Here is a 24,390-nt window from a genome sequence, read left to right on the forward strand (position 1 = left end):
ACCCTTTTTCAATTTTAACTTTAAAAACTAAGGATTATATGCTTATCCTACTTCAATTTAGAAAATATTAAGAAATAAAAATATTTCCTATTTTATTAGGAATTTTTTTTAACGTTATCTAAATGAAAATTAATGATGGAGTTACACTTTGATCTTATATATATGACATATAATATCAGTTCAAATTAATAGGACGAGATTAAGAATAAGATTATTGTCCACTTCTTTATTAGTTAAAGGGATTTTAAAAGAAATAAGAAAATGACTTTAAAAATAATATTTCTTATTAAGAAAAGAATGCGTTTAAAAAGAAAAGAAACAAAATATTTATTAAAAAAGGACATTTGACCCAATTAAGTAACACTAGGGACATTTTTGGACCAATATTTTTGAACCAAGCTATTAAAGGAGGATATTTTTATTCAATTTTGCATATTTTAAGAATATTTTTTTTTACCTTTTTCAATACAATATATCTGTAACAGTATGAAATATATATGACTGGCCTTCCCTTTTTTTTTTTGTTTTTTTTTTGTTTTTAAATAGAAATACATGAATGTGACCCACATTTTGATAATGCAAAGCACCTTCCCAAGAAGCAGCTATCTCGAACTCTTTTTCCCATTCACACAAAAAGTCCAAAATGATATTCTTCCTTCGTCCCAAAATAAGTATCCACCTTAGGAAAAAAAAAAATTCCAAAATAAATATCAACTTAGAAATTCAAGTAAAAAATTGTTAAGTATTTCCAATTAAGTCCTTAGCATTCTTTAAGTAGTCTCCTTTAATCTTGTTCAAACCTCCAAAAACATCTTAGAAATGGGGATGCTTTAGTAAACTGCATATTATCTTTATTGATTTTTTAATGGACGTGATTCACCCTGATTTAAGTATTGAGTCGATTACTGAGTTAAGAGGAATACAAGTTAAAAGATTTTTGTTTTGGTTAAATGTGAGAAGGTGCAAATATATTTCTGAACTTTGTGAAGATTTACAAATATACCTCTACAACAACTATTGTTTTAATTAAAAAAATTTCGGTCAGCAACAAAAGTATATTCACACTATTTGTATAACAATAGGAGTATATATGTATTACTTTTTTTAATGATGAATATATTTGCTTTAAATTACAAATGGTTATACAGGTTTAATTCCCAAAAAGTAGCTATTTTGACCTCTTCCCATTCACACAGTAAGTCCAAAACAATCCTCGCCCTTTCCAATCACTTTTTTTTTTTTTGTCTTTAGCAATCTCTTTCAAATCACTGGGACCCTTTGGCCATGAGAATTTTTGACGTTTTTCCTGATTTTCTTTTATTTAAAAATTAGCGGATTATGAAAATTTAAAATACAATTTAAAATTGTATTTTGAATTTAAAAAATACTTAAACTTATGATTTTGACATGTTTTTATTTTCAGTACACTTAAATAATTAAATATTCAATGCAAAAACTATAATCAAACACGTTCTTTACCTTCAGCGTCAAAATTCTAAATAAAGCGAGAAATAATTGATTTTGATGGCCAAACCTTCCAAAATATGAAAATACAAGAAGTATAATCCGTCTAATCATAGTACAACTGTTTCATCTTTATGTACAAGCACTTTTCCCCTTCCCAGAGGCATATACTTTTCATCAACAACAATGGGTTTCAATCCAAGAATCCAACTGTGTATTTTCCTACTGTGCCTATCTTTCAATCTATACACTTGTACCAACACAACAGTATACCAAATCCTCACAAAATACAATCTTCCACAAGGGCTTTTACCAAACTCAGTAAAATCATACTCCCTTTCCAAAGATGGCACTTTTGAAGTTGTTCTTGAAAAGCCTTGTTATGTTCAGTTTGAATATTTAGTTTATTATGCTGAGAAGATTAGTGGGAAGTTAAGTATTGGGTCGATTACTGACTTAGATGGAATTCAAGTTAAGAGATTCTTTCTTTGGTTAAATGTGAATGAGATTAGAGTGGATTTACCATCATCCGGTAGTATTTACTTTCAAGTTGGGATTATTAGTAAGAAGCTTGACGTGAAACAGTTTGAAACTGTTCATGCTTGTCGGGATAATGCTTTGGCATTGTGTGGAACATCTCTTAGACAGGTTATTTTCAAGTTTCATCTATTTGGTTGGTTTTTTGTTTTCTTCAATTGAATAAATATATTGTTGATGGAGAAAAATGTTAATTACTACTCCCTCCATCCCATTTTAACTGTTGTTTTAGCTTTTTTCACGCCCACTAAAAAAAGATAAAAAATACAAGGTATAGTTTACTATTACATTATGAAACCATGGGTAACTACCATCCAAACAGAGTGTAAGTTACCGCTATTTATTACTCAATCCGTCCCAATTTAAGTGTCTTAGTTTGATTAGACACGGAGTTTAAGAAATAAAGAGACTTTTGAATCTTGTGGTTATAAACTTGTCATGTAGGATGTTTGAATTGTCAACTTACTGAATATATAAAGAGGCACTCTTTTTGCTATAGACTAAAAAGGAAATTAAGACACTTAAATTGAGACGGAGGGAGTAAATGTGTTTTGAGAATTGAGCAGTGTTAAAAAGAACTACTTCTTTAATGTTAAGGCTATAGTTGAAAATAGTTGCCAACTTTAGTTTTGAATTCCTAAAGTGACAATTATTTTGGGATAATTTCTTTAAGCTAAAATGACCGTTAAAATGGCATGGAGGGAGTAGTTTTCTGCATTCCATTATATATGATGGTGTACTTGACTAGAGGACAAAATGTTAATTTGGCTTGTAAATTATATTATTGATGTGGAAGACCACACATCGGCAATCCAGAATCCAGTGGTGAACAAAGTTCTTGAAGACAAAGATCCTCTGAGCAGAAGTCTGGTCGGCAGATTCCCAAACTGTGATGAAATACCCATCCGCAACGACGTCAAACGTTGGGTCCAACAAACATGGAGAGGGATTCACAATCTTCAGGTCTTTGATATGAACGGGATCCAATTTTTGTTTGAGTTCCAGTCAAGAAGGGATGCAGAACACATATTAATGGGTGATTGGAAGAGGAAGAATCATCACTTGCAGCTGGACTGGTGGTCACCAACAAATGGGGCTATTCCAGAGCATGTGCAATTTGCTTGGTTCTGGGTTCGCATTCTAGGGCTCCCTCTACAGCTTAGGTCCGACAATGTGATGAAAGAAATAAGTGAGCAATGTGGCGGGTGGATAGAGACAGAGGAGGAACCTCAACTGAAAAACCATTTAAGGTGGGCTCGTTTGCCGGTAAAGGGGCCGGTGGAAAAAATACCATCGCATGTTGAAGTCAATGACAACGACTTTGTTTCTCATTGCCGGTCTGGTGTGAAGCTCCGGCGAGATTCAAAAAGTTCAAGAAAGGTGAGCACCTAAATCGAGGTGTCAGTACGTTGATAGAAAAGGAATAGGCTGTTCCTCGAGACATGGAGCTGGTTATAGAGATTGGTGAGTGTTCTGGAGAAAGAAGCAAAGAGGGTTTAAGGGATATTGCTCCTTTTGGTGTTACAGACCCAATGGACAAAGATGATCATATGCTCATTAATGAGAGTCACGTGGCCACTCTTATTTGAAATTTGGTCCCAAATTTGATTGAAAAGGGATTGGGCTTTGTTAACTGCAAGATATGCAGTGGGCCTGGTGCAACCCATATTCCAACCAAACCAAAAGAAAGGAATCCCACTGCTGAACCTTTTATTGATCAAATTTTTGAAGGCAAGGACCACATGCAATCCGCTCCAAGCCAGTCTCTTCCCTGGGAGGAGCTGGAAACACTAGGGCGACAAAGCCTCTTCAAGTAGTGGAACAGATTGGTATTAGGGGGAGCGAGGGTTTTGATTCTAATGATTCGGACTTGCAAGTGGCCTGTCTAGCGGATACAATATCTGACGACAATTATGAAAGCAATTTCAGAGGAGTTCTCCATGATGAGAACTCTAATGGGCAGATATCATTTGATAACAATCCTCTTCCTCTCCAAATTAATGATTCCTTAACTGGGCAAGAAATTGAAGATAGAGCCTCACTATGGGTCCAGTGTAATGTACTCAGTCTCAGTCAAGTGTTTGGCGCGGCTTTTGAGGGGTTTGACAAAGTGGCTTTTGAGCTTTTCCTAAAAATTGACCAGAAAAGGAGACTGTTGAGACAGAAGAACGAAGAGATCAAAGAAGACAATAACAATAACAAAAACACAATTCCAAAGGAGCTTAGAAACCTGGAGTTTCATGTGAAGTTCAAAGATGGGGAACCAAGAAACAGGGGGAGGATAGCACCTCGCATTGCGCAATGAAGGTTAAAATTCTTTCTTAGAATGTGAGGGGGGTGAATAGGGAGAGAAAAGGGGTCAAATTAGGAGTTTAATTCAACAGTGGGGGGCTGATGTTTATGTCTTAGTAGAGACCAAACTGGTGGGGGCAGAGGCACAAGTGATCAAGCAACTATGGCATAAATAGATGGTTGGGGGAGATACATTTAGATGCTATAGGAAGAAGTGGTGGGATAGTGGTGACGTGGGACAAAAGATTTTGGAAAGGAGAGCTGGTGGAGGCTGGTAATCAAGTGATTACATGTAAATTTGAGGATATTAACCTGGATGTCACCTGGTTTTTAAGTGCAGTCTATGCATCGTGTGATATTATTATCAGAAGAGAGCTTTGGTTGGAATTGACTTCTATAAGGAGTTTATGTGATGGGCCATGGGTGGTTTGTGGTGATTTCAATGTCACAAGATATCCCAAAGAGAGGTCAGAATGTCAAAGAATTACAGGGGCCATGACTGAATTCACCGACTGGATAAATGAGATGGAGCTCTTTGATCCTCCTTTGTTTGGAGGATCCTTCACTTGGAGAAGGGGTGATAATCATATGACAGCTTCCGGGATAGATAGATTCTTATATTCTCATCAGTGGGAGGAACTCTTTACACATATCAAGCAAGATCTTCTGCCTAGACTATACTCAGATCATAATCCTATAATGCTATCTTGTAGAGATTTAAGTTTGAAGAAATCTTACTTCAAATTTGAACAATGGTGGATGGGAGCAGAAGGATTCAGAGACAAGGTCAAGGAATGGTGGATTTCTTTTAGTGTAACTGGAACAGGTTCATTTATTCTGGCCACAAAATTGAAGATGTTGAAAGATAATCTGAAGGTATGGGGTTTGGAGAACATGACCAATTGGAAACAGAAAAAGGAGGATGTCTTGCACTAGTTATCAAGTCTAAAAGAGGTCCAGGAGTAGAGAATCCTAACTGAGGATGAACTTCTCCAAAAAATCCACTTATCCATGGAATTCGAGGAAATATCCTGAGATGAGGAAATAGCTTGGAGACAGAGATCCAGAGTGCAATGGCTCAAGCAGGGGGACAAGAACACCAAATACTTCCATAGCATTGCCACAGCACATAAGAGGTTCAATTCTATTGATACTCTAGTAGTGGATGGGACTTCTATATCAGATCCAGAAGACATAAAAAGGACAATCATCAGTTTTTACCAGAATCTATACAAAGAAACTGAACATTGGAGGCCTGAGTTTAAACTCCAAGGGGCTGAAGGCATTAATATGGAGGAAAACTAGTGGTTACAAAGGCAATTTGATGAAACTGAAGTGTTGGATTGCATCAAACTTTGTGCTAGTGATAAGGCTCCAGGCCCAGATGGGTTCCCAATGAGCTTTTATCAATTTTTTTGGGATCTGCTAAAAGATGATATTATGAATGCTATCAGACACTTTCATGCTCATTAGGTCTTTGAAAAAAGCCTCAATTCTACTTATGTGGCACTTATTCCAAAGAAAACAGGGGCTATTGAACTAAGAGACTCTAGACCTATAAGTCTCATAGGTGGAGTCTATAAAGTTATTGCTAAACTTCTAGCAGAGAGGTTGAAGAGGGTGGTAAGCAAGCTAGTTAATAAGCATCAAATGACATTCATAAAAGGAAGGCAAATTATGGATGCAACACTCATAGCTAGTGAATGTGTGGACTCTAGACTCAGAGGTGAACATCCAGGGATCATGTGTAAGCTAGATATAGAGAAAGCTTATGACCATGTTAATTGGGACTTTCTTCTCAATATTCTCAAACAAATGGGTTTTGGTGAGAGGTGGTTGAAGTGGATTGGTTTTTGCATTAAAACTGTCAGGTTCTCAATTCTGGTTAATGGAGAACCTGCTGGTTTTTTTCCCTCAGTAAGAGGACTCAGACAGGGAGATCCTCTTTCTCCGTTTCTCTTCATATTAGCCATGGAAGGCTTCAACAGTACGATGAGGGTGGCTATCCAAAATAGTTGGTTAAAAGGTTTCAGGATAGGCAACCAAGCATGTGAGGAGATGCAGATTTGTCACTTGCTTTATGCAGATGACACTGTTATTTTCTGTGAAGCTAAGGCAGAACAACTTAGATTTATCAGATTGATTTTGGTGGTTTTCGAGGGTGTTTCTGGTTTAGCTATTAATTGGAGGAAGAACAGTATTTTCCCTATTAAAGAAGTCCGACAAATACGAAGTCTGGCCAACATTCTGGGATGTAAAATTTAGAATTTTCCAACAACTTATCTGGGCATGCCTCTTGGCAATAAACATAAGGAGCTGGAAATTTGGGATGGGATTGTAGAAAAAACTGAGAAGAAACTTGCTAACGGGAAAGCACAATATTTATCTCTTGGAGGAAGGGTCACTCTAATTAACTCAGTTTTGGATTCATTGCCAACTTATGTCATGTCTTTATTCCCCATTCCTTCTAAGGTGGAAGAAAGATTGGATAAATTGAGGAGAGATTTTCTATGGTCGGGCAACAAAGAGAACAAAGGTATGCATTTGGTGAAATGGGAAACTACCCAACTAAGCAGACATTCTGGTGGACTTGGCATTAGAAATTTGGGGTTATAGAATGAATGCTTGTTGACAAAGTGGCTTTGGAGGTTTGTTTATGAGGATCATGCACTTTGGAAGGAAGTAATTATCAACAAATATGGGTAGAGTGTTCATTGGTGTTCTAACATAGTATCTAGCACCTATGGTGTCTCAGTATGGAGGACAATTAGAAATCTATGGACTAAGCTGGTTGGAAGTGTTCTCCACGGGGTGGGGAATGGTACCAAGATCCTTTGCTGGAAAGAGAACTGGATTGGACATGAGCCTCTGATGAACTCATTTCCAGATTTGTTTTCTTTTTGCAGCAATTCAGAAGCATCAGTAGCTGATACTTGGTCCCCTCAAGGTTGGAATCTTACTTTCAGAAGAAACTTGAATGACTGGGAAGTGGGTAGAGTTACTACAACAACTGAGTGGATTTAAAGGCATTTCTACAGAACCAGACACAATAAGATGGAAGTATGATAGCGATGGAAAGTTCTCTGTGGGCAGGCTATATAAAAGGAAGTGATGGAACAACCAGGGGGTATATCAGGTCCATGGAAACAGATTTGGAAGTATAAAGTCCCAACTAAAGTAAAGTGTTTCACTTGGTTGGTGGCTAGAAGAGCATGCCTCACTCATGAAAAATTAAAAAGAAGAGTATTTGAGATTGCTTCTAGATGTCTCCTTTGTAAGGAGATTGAGGAAACCAACAGCCACCTGTTTCTTCATTACAAAGTTACAACACAGCTATGGTCACTATTCCTTAGCATGTCTCAAACTAAGTGGATAATGCCAGAGCACACTGCAGACCTACTCAGTTGCTGGATAAGGAGAGGAGGAAGCAAAAGCCGAAAGAAATGATGGAAGATAATACCATCTTGCATATGGTGGTCAATTTGGAGAGAGAGAAACAACAGATGTTTTGAGAATACTTCTAGTTCAATCCAGAAAATCAAAGAGAATTGTGTCAATATTTTTTTCTTTTGGTGTAAAAAGCAAGGTTTAGAAGAAGCTGAACAGTTAGTAGATTTTTTAGGTTCTCTATAGTTATTTTAGTTTTCTCTTGTTGTTTTGGGCCGATATTTTTGGAGGTCTCCAACATGTCCTTAATGCTGAGGAATACAATATTACCATTCCCCAAAAAAAATAAAAAATAGTAAGCTAATGGTTGAATAGTTAGTTTGGTTATAGAACATCATATCAACAACAACAACAACAACAACAACATACCCAGTTGAATCCCACCGTGTGGGGTCTGGGGAGGGTTAAGTGTACGCAGACCTTACCCCCACCTTGGAAGGTAGGGAGGCTGTTTCAAAGGATAAAATTGTACCAAACATTTTGAAATGATCCTAAATTGAAAGACTGTTGTACAAATTGGAACAGAGGAAGTGGTAATTAGGGTTTATGATCCTGTTTGATAAGATTTTCAGCCTTTTGGGATCACAAATTCAAACTAACTGGCTCATTGCTGGAGATTTCAACAATGTATTATCATCAGAGGACAGAATTGGGCAACCAGTCACTCAAAATGAAACTCTGGGATTCAGAGATCTTATTGACAAGCTTCAGCTGACAACACTTCAATCCAAGGGCTGTTTTTTCACCTGGTGTAATAAGCAACAAGCAAATAGCAGGGTCTATAGTAGAATTGATTAGGTGTTTGGTAATTTCAGTTGGATACAGCAGTATGGCCATGTTGAAGCAGAACTTTTACCACCAGGAATTTCTGATCATTCACCTGCTCTTATCCAATGCTGGCAAAGGGTTATAGCCTGTTTGGCCAAGCTTATTTTTCTCCCAAAAGTACTTATTTTTTCAATAAGTGCTTATTTGAAAAAAAGTGAGGTGTTTGGCCAAGCTTTTGGGAGAAAATAAGTGCTTCTGGAGAGTAGCAGAAGCAGTTTTTCAGAAGCTAAAAAAAACAGCTTTTGCTCAAAAGCACTTTTTTGAAAAGTACTTTTGAGAAAAATACAAATAGAAGTACTTTTTAAAAGCTTGGCCAAACACTAATGACTGCTCCAAAATACTTTTTTAATTAATTGGCCAAACACAAACTGCTTTTCGCCAAAAGTTCTTTTTTGAAAAGCACTTTTTAAAAAAGTACTTTTTAAAATAAGCTGATTTTAGAAGCTTGGTCAAACAGGCTATTAATCTCCACCCTAAGCCATTTAAATTGTACACTCCTGTTATGGAATATTGGGAATTCATGGGGTTGGTCAACAGAGTTTGGCAGCTGAATTTCAGGGGTGATGCTATGACTGTCATTTGGTAGAAGTTGAAGAAGCTTAAAGTAGACCTGAAGGATCTTAACACTTTTATGGCATCCTATGACCAGAAACTGAATCAAGCAAGACAAAGCTCAGAAAGTGTGCAGGCCAGTATTACAACTCAATTATTCTGTCAGTCTTTATTTGACCAGGAAAAGGCCCTTATTGCTGAAATAGAAAAATATAGCGCTGTAGAGGAAAAGGTGCTAAGGCAGAAGTCAAGGGCCTGCTGGATTGATAGTGGGGATTCCAATTCCAAGTATTTTAATGCCCAGATGAAATCAGAGCAAGCAGGAGTACACTGACTTCCATATATGCTGAAAATGGTACCAAAGTTACTGATCCTCTGGATGTAGAAGCAGAATTTGTTTCATTCTTCACAAAGCTTATGGGAAGTGGTACTGAGGAACTTACATGTCCAGATAAAATAGTTACTCAGAGTGGACCTTGTCTCACCAGGGCTCAACAGTTGCAACTAGTTGAAGAGGTAACTAGAACTGAAATAGATAATGCCATAAAGGACATGCCCATGGATAAGGCACCTGGAATTGATGGATATCCCATAGAATTTTTGACAGTAGCAATGGACTGTAGTGAAACAGGATGTATATGCAGCAGTAGAACACTTCTTTGCTACTTGGAAAATGCTGAAATCATGGAACTGCACTGCTGTCACCTTAGTGCCAAAAATTCCATCCCCTACGCAGGTTAAAGATTATAGGCCAATAGCTTACTGCTCTACACAGTACAAGATCATTGCAAAAGTTTTGACTGTGAGGATCAAGAAAGTAATTCATGATATTATTGGATGCTGACAATCAGCTTTTATTGAGGGTAGGAGCATCACAGATGACATACTATTCAGTCATGAACTTTTCAAGGGGTACAACAGAAAGGGTATAACTTCAAGGTGTGTGTTGAAGGTAGATCTCAGAAAAGCTTATGACACTCTTGATTGACAATCCGTGAAGAACATGATGTATGAAATAGGCTTTCCTCATAAGTTTGTAGCTTGGGTGATGGAGTGTGTGTCTACAGTAACATACTCATTAGTGATGAGTGGTGGATTAACAAAACCTTTCCAAGCTAGGAAAGGCATAAGGCAAGGAGACCCTATGTCTCCATACCTTTTTTTTATAGCAATGGAGTACCTGTAGAGGGAAATGAATCAACTGGCTGCTAACAAGGAGTTTGGGTTCCATACAAGATGTAAAAGGCTTGGAGTGGTACACATTTTTTTTGCTGATGATTTGCTCATGTTTTGCAAGGCTGACAGAACATCCCTCACACTATTACAGGAGATTTTTCAGAGATTTTCAGCAGCATCTGGTCTGCAAGCAAAATGCAGATAAGAGTTCTATATACAGTGCTGGTATTTCTTTTGAGGAAAAGGAGGACATACTCCAACTGCTGGGATACACTGAAGGCACCCTCCCCTTTAAATACCTGGGAGTCCCTCTGTCCACAAAGAAATTATCCATCAGTCAGTGCCTGCCTTTAGTTGAGAAAATCACCTCAAGGGTGAACTGTTGGTCAGTTACTTTGTTATCATACATAGGCAGACTCCAGTTGATCAAGTCCGTCTTATTTGGCATGCAAACATACTGGGCACAGATCTTTGTATTGCCCAAAAAGGTGATAAAAATGGTTGAAGCTGTCTGTAGATCCTTTCTATGGACTGGAAATGGTGTGATCTCAAAAAAGTCCTTAGTTCATGGGAGAGAGTCTGTCAACCAAAAGCAGCAGGAGGATTAAATGTTATGAACTTGGGGCTATGGAATAAGGCAGCTATTTTGAAGCAACTCTGGGCTATATCACTGAAAAAAGATGATACGATCCTAATTGGTTCAGTGTTCCTTACCTTCCATTTTTCAGTTAGTAGCTTAATTAGCAGTTAGTTAGCTGATTAGGATAGAATTAGTTGGGCACATGACACGCACGTGGTCCCATTTGCTGTTAACAGGCTGTACCAGAAGTTAGTTATAACTAACTTCTAGAAACTAACATTTGGAGGGAATTGTGCCATTAAATACCTACAATCTTGAATTGTAATAGCTATCTAGAAAATTATCAAGATTAATAAGAAATCCATTACATTTTCTGTTCCATTCGAGTTCACTTGAACTTTCGAGTACTGTTCAAGAACAAGTTGTTTTTTGGGTTCTCAATTCTTTCCCAATTTGGTAATTCAATTGTAAGGAGTCTATCAGTGGTATCAGAGCTCTGATTCTCTGACCAATGAGAGACCATAACACAAGGATGCAAGAGCTACGTAAGGAGGTTGATGTTCTCAAGGGTTCATTGGAAAGTGTGGTGAATTCTGTGACTGAGATTCGTGGTGCAGTTGATAGTCGAGTGGCACAAGCTATGGAGGAGATTAAGAGGATGATATTAAACAATATGAACACTGATACAAACCCTAACCATGGGACCTGCAAATGGAGTTGATCACAATACTGCAAATGGAGTTGGTCTTCAGATGGTGAATTTAGAGGAGAATGTAGCTCCAGCTCGTGTGGGTCAAAGGAATGAGGATTATCAGTTGCCTACTGGGGGTTGACAAGTCGAATTCCCAAAATTTGATGGTTATGCTTTGAAGGATTGGCTTTACAAGGCAGAGCAATTCTTTGATGTTGATGAAACACCTGAAGAATCCAAGGTGAGGCTAGCTTCTTGCAAACTGGAGGGCAAGGCACTTCAATGGCATCAATCTTTCATGAAACAAAGGTTGACTAGAGACTGGACTCGTTGGGGGGAATATGTGAGATGTTTGTATGCAAGATTTGGGTCAGAATTTTTTGATGATCCAATGGGTGATTTTAAGGAACTTAGACAGGTAACTTCTGTCCAAGATTATGTAGATCTATTTGATGAGTTGCTTACTAGAGTAGACTTATCTGAAGAATATGTTGTTAGCTGCTTTGTGAGGGGATTAAAACCAGAAATTGGACTTACTGTTAAGATGCTAGGGCCTAGAACTTTAGCTAAAGCAGTAATAGTACAGAAACAAGTTTTTTTGGAACCAACTGTCTTACCTAACCCAAAAAACAATTCAAGATTCCAAAATTTCTCATCACCCTTACCTACTAGACAAAATTTCTCATTCTGCCAACCCACCAGTCAAAACACCAGGTCCTCAACTTCATTTTCCAAACCACCACCAAACTCCAACCCCTAAAAAACCAACCTAAGGAATGTTAAGATGCTTACGCCTGCTGAAATGGATGAGAGGAGGAAACAAGGGCTATGCTTTAATTGTGATAAAAAATACTCTTTTGGTCATGTGTGTAAAAAGAGAAGACAATTGTTCTTTATGGAGGTAGATGAAGGAGAAGAGATCATTGAGGAGCCTGAGGATACTGCACTAGATCCTGCTGCATTCTTATCTATGATTGGGCAAGGACTAGAAACTGATGAAGAAGGCTCTATCCTACCTCATGTCTCTGTGCATGCTATGAATGGAGTTCATGACTTTAGGACCATGAGAGTGACAGCTTCTGTGAAGGGTAAAGCCATCCATGTGCTAGTTGATACAGGAAGCACTCACAACTTCTTGGATTTAAACACAGCTAAGAAGTTAGGTTGCTTGATAACTGCTATTTGCCCTTTTGGAATAACTGTAGCTGATGGTAAAAAGGTCCATAGTAACTATGTTTGCAAGAACTGAACATGGAGGATGCAAGGTGTTGTGTTTGATTCAGATATGTTAGTTTTGCCTATTGGTGGGTGCAACATGGTTCTTGGCATTTAATGGCTGATCAGCCTAGGGGACATCATGTGGAACTTCAAAAAATTGAAGATGGAATTCAGTCTAATGGGGCATAAAGTCTCTTTAAGAGGTATGCAACCACCCAAATCTAAGTTAATTCAGCAAACTAGTATGGAGAAATTGCTAGGAAAACCAGCTGAATTATGCATGATTTCTGTGGGAGTATTGATGCATGAGGATGCTGATATGGGAGCTAGTTTGTTTTCTATGAAAGCCTCAGAAAACCAGAGTTGCACATGATACTAGAAAACTATAAGGATCTATTTGAGGTTCTTACTGAACTACCCCCTTCCAGGTTACATGATCACAAGATCACTTTGAAAGAGGGCACTTCTCCAATCAACATCAGACCATACAGATACCCAGGCATTCAGAAGGAGGAGATTGAAAAAGTGGTAAATGAGATGCTTAGCAGTGGGGTAATAAGAAATAGCACCAGTCCTTACTCTTCTCCTATTGTCATGGTGAAGAAAAAGGATGGGTCCTGGAGGTTATGTGTAGACTATAGGGAGTTAAATCACAACACAATTAAGGACAAATTTCCTATCCCTGTGATTGAAGAACTGTTAGATGAATTGCATGGGGCCAAATACTTCTCTAAGCTGGATCTAAGATCAGGATATCACCAAATCAGGATGTTTGAACCTGATATTCCAAAAACTGCATTTAGAACCCATCATGGTCACTATGAATTCTTAGTGATGCCATTTGGGTTGACAAATGCCCCATCTACCTTCCAGAGTTTAATGAACCAAATCTTCCATGACCAACTGAGAAAGTTCATCTTGGTATTTTTTGATGACATCCTCATGTACAGTTCTAGTTGGTCTGACCTACATTTGGGATTCTGAGATCTCGTGTCTTGTTTGTCAAGAAAAGCAAGTGTGCTTTTGGGGTACAACAGATTGATTACCTTGGTCATGTGATTTCTGATCATGGAGTAGCAATGGATCAGCACAAGGTTGATGCTGTCCTACATTGGCCTCACCCTGCTACTATTAAAAGTCTAAGAGGTTTTCTAGGCCTAGCAGGCTACTATAGAAGATTCATAAAAGGGTGTGGGGTTATTGCTAGACCACTACATGACCTACTGAAGAAGAACAGTTTCTCTTGGTCCAATGAAGCAACTGGTGCCTTTGAAGCCTTGAAATTAGCCATAACTTCTGCTCCTGTGCTTGCCCTTCCTGATTTCTCTAAGGAGTTTGTGGTGGAGACTGATGCATCTGGAGGTGGTATGGGGGCAGTATTGGCCCAAGATAACAGGCCCCTTGCCTTTTTCAGCCAAAGATTATGTGAAAAAAATAAAGCTTTATCTGTCTATGAAAGGGAACTACTAGCTCTTGTCACTGTTGTCCAAAGATGGAGGCCTTATCTTCTTGGGAGGCACTTTGTTGTCAAGACTGATCACCAGAGTCTAAAGTTCCTTTTAGAGCAAAGGATCACCACCCCCAGTCAACAAAAATGGTTGGTCAAACTGCTTGGCTATGACTATTCTATTGCTTACAAGAAAGGGAAGGATAATGTTGTTGCAGATGCTTTATCTAGAAAGGAGGAAGAAGGTATTCAGCTATGTAGCATCTCTGGCCTACAAACTTCTCTCATGGAGCAAGTCAAGGACTCTTGGACTCATGATCCTCACCTTCAGAAGTTGATCCAAACTATTCAAACTATGGGCACTCACAAACCTTACTACAAGTTTCAGGCTGGAATTCTCAGTAGAAAGGGCAAACTCATGGTGGGTGCTAATCCTGCTCTTAAGCAAGATTTAATGTCCTATAATTGTAGTTCTGTGGGAGGCCATTCAGGAATCAAAGCCACCTTGCAAAGACTAAAACAGGATTTGTATTGGAAGAAAATGAAGCAGGATGTCTACTCTTTTGTGAGGCAATGTGAGGTTTGTCAAAAATGTAAAGGGGAGAATGTGGCATATCCTGGCTTGTTACAGCCACTCCCAATTCCTGCTGGTCTGTGGCAGGATATATCTATGGACTTTATTGAGGGGTTGCCTATAGTTGCTAACAAATCAGTGATTTTTGTTGTGGTGGACAGGCTGAGCAAAGCAGCCCACTTCATGTCCCTCAAACACCCCTATACAGCTTTGGATGTGGCTCAAGTTTTCATGGATTAAGTTTTCAGACTTCATGGGATGCCTAGGACCATTGTGTCTGATAGAGATGTGGTTTTCACTAGCAGATTTTGGAAGGAGCTGTTTACTTTGCAGAAAGTGTCGCTCCTTACTTCTACTTCATATCATCCCCAAACAGATGGGCAAACTGAGGTTGTCAACAGGTGTTTAGAGAGTTACTTGAGATGCATGACCTTTGATAAACCCAAGGATTGGCCCCAGTGGTTGGCACTAGCTGAATGGTGGTACAACACATCATTCCATTCTGCCATCAAGATGACACCATACGAGCCTGTTTATGCTCAAAAGCCACCCCCCCTCCTGCCTTACATGGCTTTTGACTCTCAGCTGGATGCAGTTGATAGGAGCCTGTTGGCTAGAGAGGCCACCTTGAGAACCCTCAAACTTAATCTAGCCAATGCTCAAGCTAGGATGAAGACACTGGCTGATAAGGGAAGATCAGACAGATCCTACTTTGTTGGTGATTGGGTATATGTCAAACTACAGCCCTATAGACAAAATTCACTCAGAGATCATGCTTTTCACAAGCTCTCAGCTAAGTTCTTTGGCCCATTCAAGATTCTAGCCAAGGTGGGAGCTGTTGCATACACTTTGGACCTTCCTCCTGACTCCAAGATCCACCCCACCTTCCACATCTCTCAACTCAAAAAGAGACTTGGCTCTCACACTGCTTCTGTCACCTTGCCTGTGGTTCACACTGAGGCTGGTCATGTGCTGTTGGTCCCTGAAGCTATCCTGGATAGGCGATTAGTTCAAAAGCATGGTAAGGCTGCTGCTCAAGTCCTCATCAAATGGTTTAATGCAGCTGAGGAGGACAGCACTTGGGAGGATTACATTACCATCAAGGATCAGTTTCCTACATTTGATCCTTGAGGTCAAGGATGTTTTGATGGGGGGTGTAGTTGATACGATCCTAATTGGTTAAGTGTTCCTTACCTTCCATTTTTCAGTTAGTAGCTTAATTAGCAGTTAGTTAGCTGATTAGGATAGAATTAGTTGGGCACGTGACACGAACGTGGTCCCATTTGCTGTTAACAGGCTGTACCAGAAGTTAGTTATAACTAACTTCTGGAAACTAGCATTTGGAGGGAACTGTGCCATTAAATACCTACAATCTGGAATTGTAATAGCTTTCTAGAAAATTATCAAGATCAATAAGAAATCCATTACATTTTCTGTTCGAGTTCACTTGAACTTTTGAGTAACTGTTCAAGAACAAGTTGTTCTTTAGGTTCTCAATTCCTTCCCAATTTAGTAATTCAATTGTAAGGAGTCTATCAAAAGACTCTCTCTGGATCAGGTGGGTCCACTATTACTATATTAAACAGAGAGATTTGGAGAATATGGACATATCCAAGACTACAGCTTGGGTAGTTAGGAAAATCATTGCCAGCAGAGACTATCTGAGGCACACTGCAACAAAGACTCTCTAGCATGGAGAAGAATGGGTGTTTCCAGATCAAGAATGCTTATATCAGTATGATGCCCATATATCCAAGGGCACCATGGGAGAGTATCAGTTTGCCAGCTCAAATTCATCCCAGATACAAGTTCAACTTGTGGTTAGCTATACAGAAAAGGCTAGCTACAGTTGACAGACTACAGAAGTTTGGCATTGATGTTCCTAAAGACTCTGTCTTCTGTAGTAGGGGTGAAGAGACTTTTGATCATTTGTTCGTCACCTGCTCATACACCAGCAACATTTGGGCTAGACTGCTGAAATGGTTGGGGCATACTAGAGTTATTGGTAACTGGCAGGAAGAAGTAAAATGGATAAGCAGAATGGCTAGAAGGAAAAATGGAAGGGTTTCTATTACATGCTTGTACTTTTGCCATGATGCTTTACTGCATTTGGCATCTGAGAAATTCCATGAGATTCCAAGGTGCAAGACTGAATACTGAGAAGATATACAGAGAGATTGCTTTGCACATCCATATAAGAGGAAGGAAACTAGCTACCTGGCAGGCTGCTTTGCTTGCTTTGAATTGTTTTCCTTAGCTAAGTTTTCTGTTTTGATGTGATCTGTATGTATTAGGGATGACTTTAGGACCTACATATTCTTGTATAGGTTTCCTAGATTAGATTGAAGTTATATTTTGGAGGCAGTTTGGTCTGCAACTGCCTGATATGTAATGATCACTTTTTGATTAATAGAAATGTCTGTTAAATGAAAAAAATATATATTTTCTTTTATAAGTTAAATGCCTAGGATTAAGATGGAATAGAAGTAATAAAAATTGAATAGCACTTGTAGAGCCTAGTCTTAAGTTCCAAGAAAAAACGTTGCAAGCTTATGATAAAAGGAAGAGAGCTTGGCTAATGACATTCTTGGGTTTTTAAACCAAGTTTTCAGCTGATTTTGATGTTTAATTTATCTATTGTTGTGCTCAGCTTATACAGTCTTCAACTTGTCCAAAATTAGGTAATTTAGTTCTAGAAAGTAGGTCAACCAAAATAAACAAAATTGTGGAGAGTTTGTAGCTTCCCACTTTTTCTCCATCTCTTGTTTGCGATTTCTCATACCTATGCCAACTCCCTGTAATCTATTGATCATTCTCCATGTTATTGCCATCCCTACTGGTGCATTCGGGGGTGTTGGGCACTATGATTTGCTGGAGTTCACAACGGGATGTTGGTGAAGTTACAGGGAGCACTACTTAAAATTTCTATTTTCCCACTGATTTCCCACTGAAAAATGTTTAGTCGCTATTTCCCACCAAATGTCAGTGGAAAAAACCTAAATAGTAGTGTTTTCACACGGAAAAATTAGGAAATTTCCCAGCGTTCCCACCATGTGTTTTCCTAGTGAACTGGTTCGATGGGAATGAGGTGGGAAAATTATGTTTTATAGCACAAATTTCCCCCTGAATGTCTGGGGGAAAAACCCCTATTTCTAGTAGTGGAGTTCGGTAGCTGGAGCAGTTGAAGACAGTGATGGAGGGAAGTAAAAGCTAGTGGAACTTTTGGATTGTGCTTAATCAGATTGACCCTTTAACTGGAGGACTAAGTTGGTTTTTTTCTTTTCTAATAAGACGATGGTAAAGTGTGTTGAGTGCGAGTAGACAAGGAAGGGAAGTAGATTTTCTTTGAGATTTTACTACTTTTAACCATGAAAGGTGATAAGATCTCAGTGCGATTGTAGCGTAATCTCTTGTTGGTTTTTACCTGGTCTGCGTATAGTTCAAACACCTTTTCAATAGTACTCCTTGAAGGAAGGAAGAGAGGATGAAAACATATGTTATACATTTGTACTTGATTAGACTTATCTTTTCAAAGCTTTATCAGCTTTGCTTTATTACTGCTTCCTGATGAGACGTCTAATCCTCAGCTTTTTTGTTCAAAAGGTTAGCAATTTCTCATCCTATTGAACCATTTTCTCAAGAGTTTTAACCTTTCAATAGAATCTTACTGTTATATAGAAGAGCTCCTAGGTGTTATGACTTGTAACGAGCAAAGTGTTTCACTGTTAATGGCTATGCATAGATTGATTATGCAGTAATTGTTTTGGCTCAGTTTACTATTGGCAGTTATTGTCTATCTGTTTGTTAGTTGAAAACCTCCTTCATTACTTGATAATACTTTAACAAAGAACAAGACAATTGCAGTGTATTAACAATGGCTACTTCTGCCTCACATTTCTCTCTCTATGTACCCTTCGTGGAGATATTCTAGTAGATATTTTATTCTTGCAATTCTTTTCCCTGTATGTTGGAAAGAGAAGAAAAGCACCATCATACTAGTATGAACTTTATCTTGTCAGGATTTGGTATTTCGAACTGACTGGTCTCTCATTTTTTTACAGCTTCCGGCTCCTGTCGATAATATGGAAATGCTTGTCACCGTGTAGCCTGGGACTTACTACACCTCTCAAGCCAAAAGTTGCAGCAGCTGGAGATATCATCTACTTCACTTATTCACCTCTTTTAAAGTCGGGTCAGTAGATGTATGATAAAGTAGATTAAGATTCCACGAATATATCATGTAGAACGAATTTAATAATTAGTATGTAGTTTTGATGTATCCTTCTCTTCCTCACCTTCTGCCCCTCCTCCTGTCTTGTTCCCACAAATTCTGGGACAAGAGTTGAGAGGAAAAATATCAGAACTAGACAAAGAAAGAAATGGATAAAACCCAGTGTTGGAGTTGAATTTCCTACTATTAAAGGAGGGCAAATTTGATGAATTTCCCATATTTTTTAGGCATAATTGACCGTTTTCCGTTATGTAAAGTTCCTTTCGTTACCACAAAAAAAGGTTATAGGATTGCACATAGATTGAAGACTAAATTTTTATGGGAAAAGCGCACAAATTTTTCATCCGGGCCTATTGAATTTACCCATTTCGCCTAGATGGCTTTGAATAACCAAGCAGATGATCAAATGGTAACGCCGTGGCTGCAAAGCCTTCTTTTCCGCGAGATGTGGGTTCGAATTTGTCAATTCTTATCTTGCGTTTTGTCCTACTTCTTGAGCTGAGGGTCTTACGGAAATAACTTCCCTACCTTCCAAGGTAGGGGTAAAGTTTACGTATACTTTACCCTCCTCAGACCTCACATGTGAGATCACATTGGATTTTTTGTTGGCTTTGAACCTCACAAACTACCCATTGGGGGGCTTAAAATAATGAGTCCGGAACCAAAATGGCCCAATAAAAGATACATTGAACCAAAATACTTCAGAAAAAAGAGACACAAAAGTACCTTTTTATTGCGTTAAAGGACTTAACCGTAACAACACGATTAAGTCCTTTAACGTTAAAGGATATTGTCTTCTCTTCTTTAGCATAGTAAAATACTGCGCTAAATACCCCGACATTAAAACCTATCGGGTTCCACCACTGGTCCCTTCCACCCTAATTTTTTTTTCAAAAACCCCCCATTAGAGGCCATTTTTTGGTGGACCCCACTTCAAAAACGTCGTTTTCTATTAAAATTTCATCGGAAAAGTTTAGATTCTCGGTATATTCAAGTCAAGCAGCAAGATTCTAAGCTCGAATTTTGGAAAAAAGCGGCGTACAACTCGATTAAAACAACCCTACAACAAACTTCGATCACGATATTCTACTATGAATTTTTTTATTATTTTGTTAAATACATTATATCCTAAGCATGTTTAACATTTAATAGTCGTGAATTTCGAAAAAAAAAAACTTTTTTTTTGTGGTTGATTGCTGGCAGTAGCGTTTTGCTACAGTTAGTTTTTAATTATTATTTGTTAATTGTTTATGAATTGTTAATTTGTTAATTGTTTATGAATTGTTTAATATAGTAATCTACTATTATTTGTAAAATATGCCGTTATAAATTAATTAATTGTTAATCGTTGATTATGAATTGATATTTTGTTAATTGTTTATGAATTATTATTATTTTGTTAATTGATTATGAATTGTTAAATTACAAAAAATATAGGAATCTTCTATTATTTGTTAATTATGGCATTGGTACTTTATTTATTTGTGAAATTGTTTATCCCGTGTTAATTATTTGTTTATCCCATGTTAATCATTAAATAAATTACTTAGTTATTTCTTTAATTGTAGTTAGGAGAACAATTGTAATTAGATATAATTATTCACAAAATATCATACAACATAATTCACATATTCCCTATAAATGACTAATTAGTTAATATAATTTCTCTTTAATTCCAAGAATAATGAATAATTTAGTTTCTACAGACCCGACTCGTTCATGGATCCGAATGTTCACCCGAGGCTCGCTGTTTACCAGGGGCCAGATGATAGATCAGTGCTTTCTTTGCAAGACACTCATAGGTCAGAGTTATTATAGACTGGTGCTATAGGGATAGCGACTAGGCTCCGTCCCCGTAGGCTACAGAGAGCGTGGACTCTTTTACGCAAGCAGCCTCACACCCCCGCGTCTTAGAGATATTATTTCGGGGCTGTATCTATCGTTGCGTGTCCGTTGGTTGGGTACAACATGATTGGGCGCTCATTACAGCCATGGTTGAGCGGTGGAGGCCGGAGACACATACCTTCCATGTTCGCATTGGTGAGGCCACGATTACACTTCAGGATGTGGAGGTCCTGTTTGGATTGCGGGTAGATGAAGAGCCATTATACAGTCGGTACGAGCCTCCTCTTGGTAGGACATGGGTGACGGAGTTGACTAGGCTCACCCACTTCATGCCTAGTTCCGCGACCCATATCTCAGGACAGAGTCGGGTGCAGATTAGTGCACTCTTCACTTATTTTCTCGAAGAGCCTCCTATTGAGGGCGATACTCAGCAGGACGTTGTTGATCATCATGCCCGTTTATATTTGCTTATTATATTCGGGGGCATCTTGTTCCTGAACACATCGGGTGCCTATGTCAGCTTACGATATTTGGTCTTTTTGGAGCATCTGGACCGCTTGGAAGATTACAGCTAGGGCGTTGCTGTTTTGGCGTACCTCTACCGATGCCTATGCTGAGCCTCTATTGGTCGTATCAGCGATGTGTGGATTTTTTGCTCTTCTCCAGGTAATATTTTAAGTGTGTATTCCTTTAATGTAAACAAACCTCTTGAAATGACGACTAAAAAATCGTATTTTCTAATATCGCTTTCAGTTATGGGCATGGGAGAGGATGATGCCTTTTCAGCCCGTATCTAGGCATCACCTCGGTATTGACCTGCCCTATGCGAGGAGGTGGACGACAGGTTTTGACCGGGATGTGGATATGCACCACAATATTCTTCCATTCCGGGACCAGCTTGATCAGATGACAGACAATGCGGTAAAACTATTTAACTTTACATTATTAATCTAATTAAACGTCTTTCCTACTTGGTGATCACTAATTTGTATCTATATTTTATGCAGCTATTTATATGGACGCCGTACGCTGGTATTTTGGATAAGTTGCCGCCTTTTGCAGGGCAGGTCAGGCCGTGTGGAGGTAGCGGTGTCCATTGATACACCTAGACATCTTTGAGGACCACATGCCCGAGGGCGTCTTACGATAGTTTGGGCATATACAGAATATACCCTCCGACGTTCGTCATAAGCTCCGACACTACCAGCGGGACGATTGAGCAGCCATTGATGATGCATTTTTGGCTTTGATGGGTGTCCAGCTCTAGCGTTGGCAGGATAGGTTGGGGACTTTAGCTGTGGTCGGTCATACGACTCCCATCATGGATTACATGCACGGGCATCATGGGATCACACGCCGATTGATTGGCAACCCAGCTTTGCGTCCCGCAAGGGATGTAAGATACGCAGCACTCGCGGGGCAGTACAAGGCGTTGGTAAGTTTATCGCATTTAGATTTATTTAATTGTATTAATTAGTACGTTTTAAAAATAACTATTTTTTACTATTGAACACAAATGCAACTGGTGGCCGTACAACGATTACGCATATTGGGATTAGAGAATATGTCTTACCTCGGGGTTGCGGGGCTTGCGGTGGAGATGGTACGGATATCCGAGGACAGTATCCGCCAGGTAGGAGAGTTTAGGCGCATGAATGATCCTGTTCCAGAGGGTGAGGATCAAGCGGCGCGAGGAGGAGGACGTGGTGCTGCCAGAGGACGCGGTCCCTCTAGAGGACGCGGTGCTGCTGGAGGACCTGGTGGTGGGCGACACCATCTGGTAGATGAGGTAGATGAGTCCGCTCCCATTCTAGAGGTTGTTCCCATTCCAGTCCATCCGCAGCGGTTCCAGGCTAGTGGCAGCTCAGCTGGACAGTCACCTACGTTTACGCCGGTACGCCTACTTGCGGAGATACCTGAGTGTTCATCTCAGCCGAGCCAGAATGCGTACATGGAGGAGCATGATGACATCGATTGGGCGGCGTTTCGCGCATCATTAGATGATGAGCGGCCAGTGAGAAATTTAGACGGACCTAGGATTCTTGATTCCGATGACTTTTTAATCCTGGTTAGTATTTAAAATACTTATTTGATTATTTAAATTATTTATTTTAAATATATATGTTATTATTTTGTAATTTTTCGGTGCCAGTGGGTCCACCACAGCGACCTACCCAGGCATTTTCTCATGGGCTTGCCGAGCCAGAGGCGTCTGCTTATGTGACTGTCGAGCCACAGGTAAGCTTTTTATTAAAATTAATTTTATTCAATATAAGCTGAATACTTAAAATACATATTTGATTATTTAATGTACTTATTTTAAATATATATGTTACTCATTATTTCGTAATTTTTCATATTTTAGGATTCGGGGCCAATGGGTCCACAAGAGCAACCCACTCAGACGTTTTCTCATGGGCCTACCGAGCCAGAGATGTCTTCTCATGAGACTGTCGAGCCATAGATAAGATTTTTAGTTAAAATCAATTTTATCCAATATAAGCTGAATATTTTTTTTGACCTTTATTTGGACCTGGAACAACATCTTGTCCATGAGACTACTTCATATTCTGTACCAGACCCATCTCAGTAGCCTACTCAGGCACCCGTCGATACACAAGTTTGATTATTCAACAAACGTTAATGTATTCAATATAAATAAGAAATGATAGTAATTTTCATATATTTTTCAAGTTCATCCTTCCGCGCCCGCGGTGGCAACTCCCGACGAGGATGAGGTCACGTTTCCAGACCCAGCTCAGCCTGAGATTCTGAGCATACCAGCGGGACTAGATCCGAAGAAGAAGCACGTTATGCAGAAGGGCGCAAGGGCGAAGGATGATCATGGCTTAGAGCGCCCTCTTATTAAGAGGAAAAAAGGGGATAAAGACGATGGCAAGGGCGGTGGGGATGGTATGAGCCTTAGGCCTAAGGATAGTCTCAGGTATACCACATGTGGGACCTACTAGTATATACAATAGTGTTGTACAGTTTAAGTAAATATTATATATTTTTTGCGTATCGATTTATATTTATAAGTACTATCTTAATCTTTATTATTATTTATAGTGTCACATCCTAAATTGATAATAAAAAAAATCGTGACACATTCGAAATAAAGTTACGCATTAATTTAAAAATAACACGAAACCCTAAAACATAAATAACGTAAAGCTAATGACTACAAGTTTTCAAACAAAAATGGACTTCGAGCACTTTTCAACCACTAAAACAACAATCCGAAGTTTTGCGTATCCTTGATGTATTGAGCCTACCTTACTAATCGCACAAAAATAAGTAGGGTTCTATATAAAATATTGAAGTTCTGGAGTCTCGGAGCATGATTAATATATGGCTTAAGTACGTAAAAAAGTGTGAAAATGTAAAAGAAAGAGAGCTTAACCAAAACAAATAGGTCCTTTAACGCAGTATTTTACTGCGCTAAAAGGGAGAGGGAATATCCTTTAGGGCAGTAAAATACTGCGTTAAAGGTACTTTTGTGCCTCTT

General features: G+C 38.9%; 1 protein-coding gene and 1 long non-coding RNA gene across 2 annotated transcripts; both read left to right on the plus strand.

The window, feature by feature from the left end:
- The first annotated feature begins 1,511 nt into the window (after positions 1-1,511).
- On the plus strand, positions 1,512-19,147 carry LOC132626419 (uncharacterized). The gene is made up of 2 exons (XM_060341285.1): positions 1,512-2,112; positions 18,868-19,147. Exons 1-2 carry the CDS (start codon positions 1,651-1,653, stop codon positions 18,910-18,912), a joined length of 507 nt encoding a protein of 168 aa, XP_060197268.1. The 5' UTR covers positions 1,512-1,650; the 3' UTR covers positions 18,913-19,147.
- Positions 19,148-20,748: 1,601 nt separating this feature from the next.
- On the plus strand, positions 20,749-23,867 carry LOC132629455 (uncharacterized). The gene is made up of 5 exons (XR_009578240.1): positions 20,749-21,548; positions 21,636-21,803; positions 21,890-22,950; positions 23,035-23,120; positions 23,248-23,867. It is a non-coding gene; the product is annotated as an uncharacterized LOC132629455 (long non-coding RNA).
- The last annotated feature ends 523 nt before the right edge of the window (positions 23,868-24,390 follow it).

This window comes from Lycium barbarum, chromosome 2 (assembly GCF_019175385.1).
Source record: "Lycium barbarum isolate Lr01 chromosome 2, ASM1917538v2, whole genome shotgun sequence".
Taxonomy (NCBI): Eukaryota; Viridiplantae; Streptophyta; class Magnoliopsida; order Solanales; family Solanaceae; genus Lycium; species Lycium barbarum.

Excerpts from the sequence above, each read along its gene's own strand:
- LOC132626419 (XM_060341285.1), top strand. The coding sequence starts at position 1,651 with ATGGGTTTCAATCCAAGAATCCAACTGTGTATTTTCCTACTGTGCCTA. Across the intron at positions 2,113-18,867 it reads GTGGAACATCTCTTAGACAG|CTTCCGGCTCCTGTCGATAA; the intron begins GTTATTTTCAAG and ends ATTTTTTTACAG.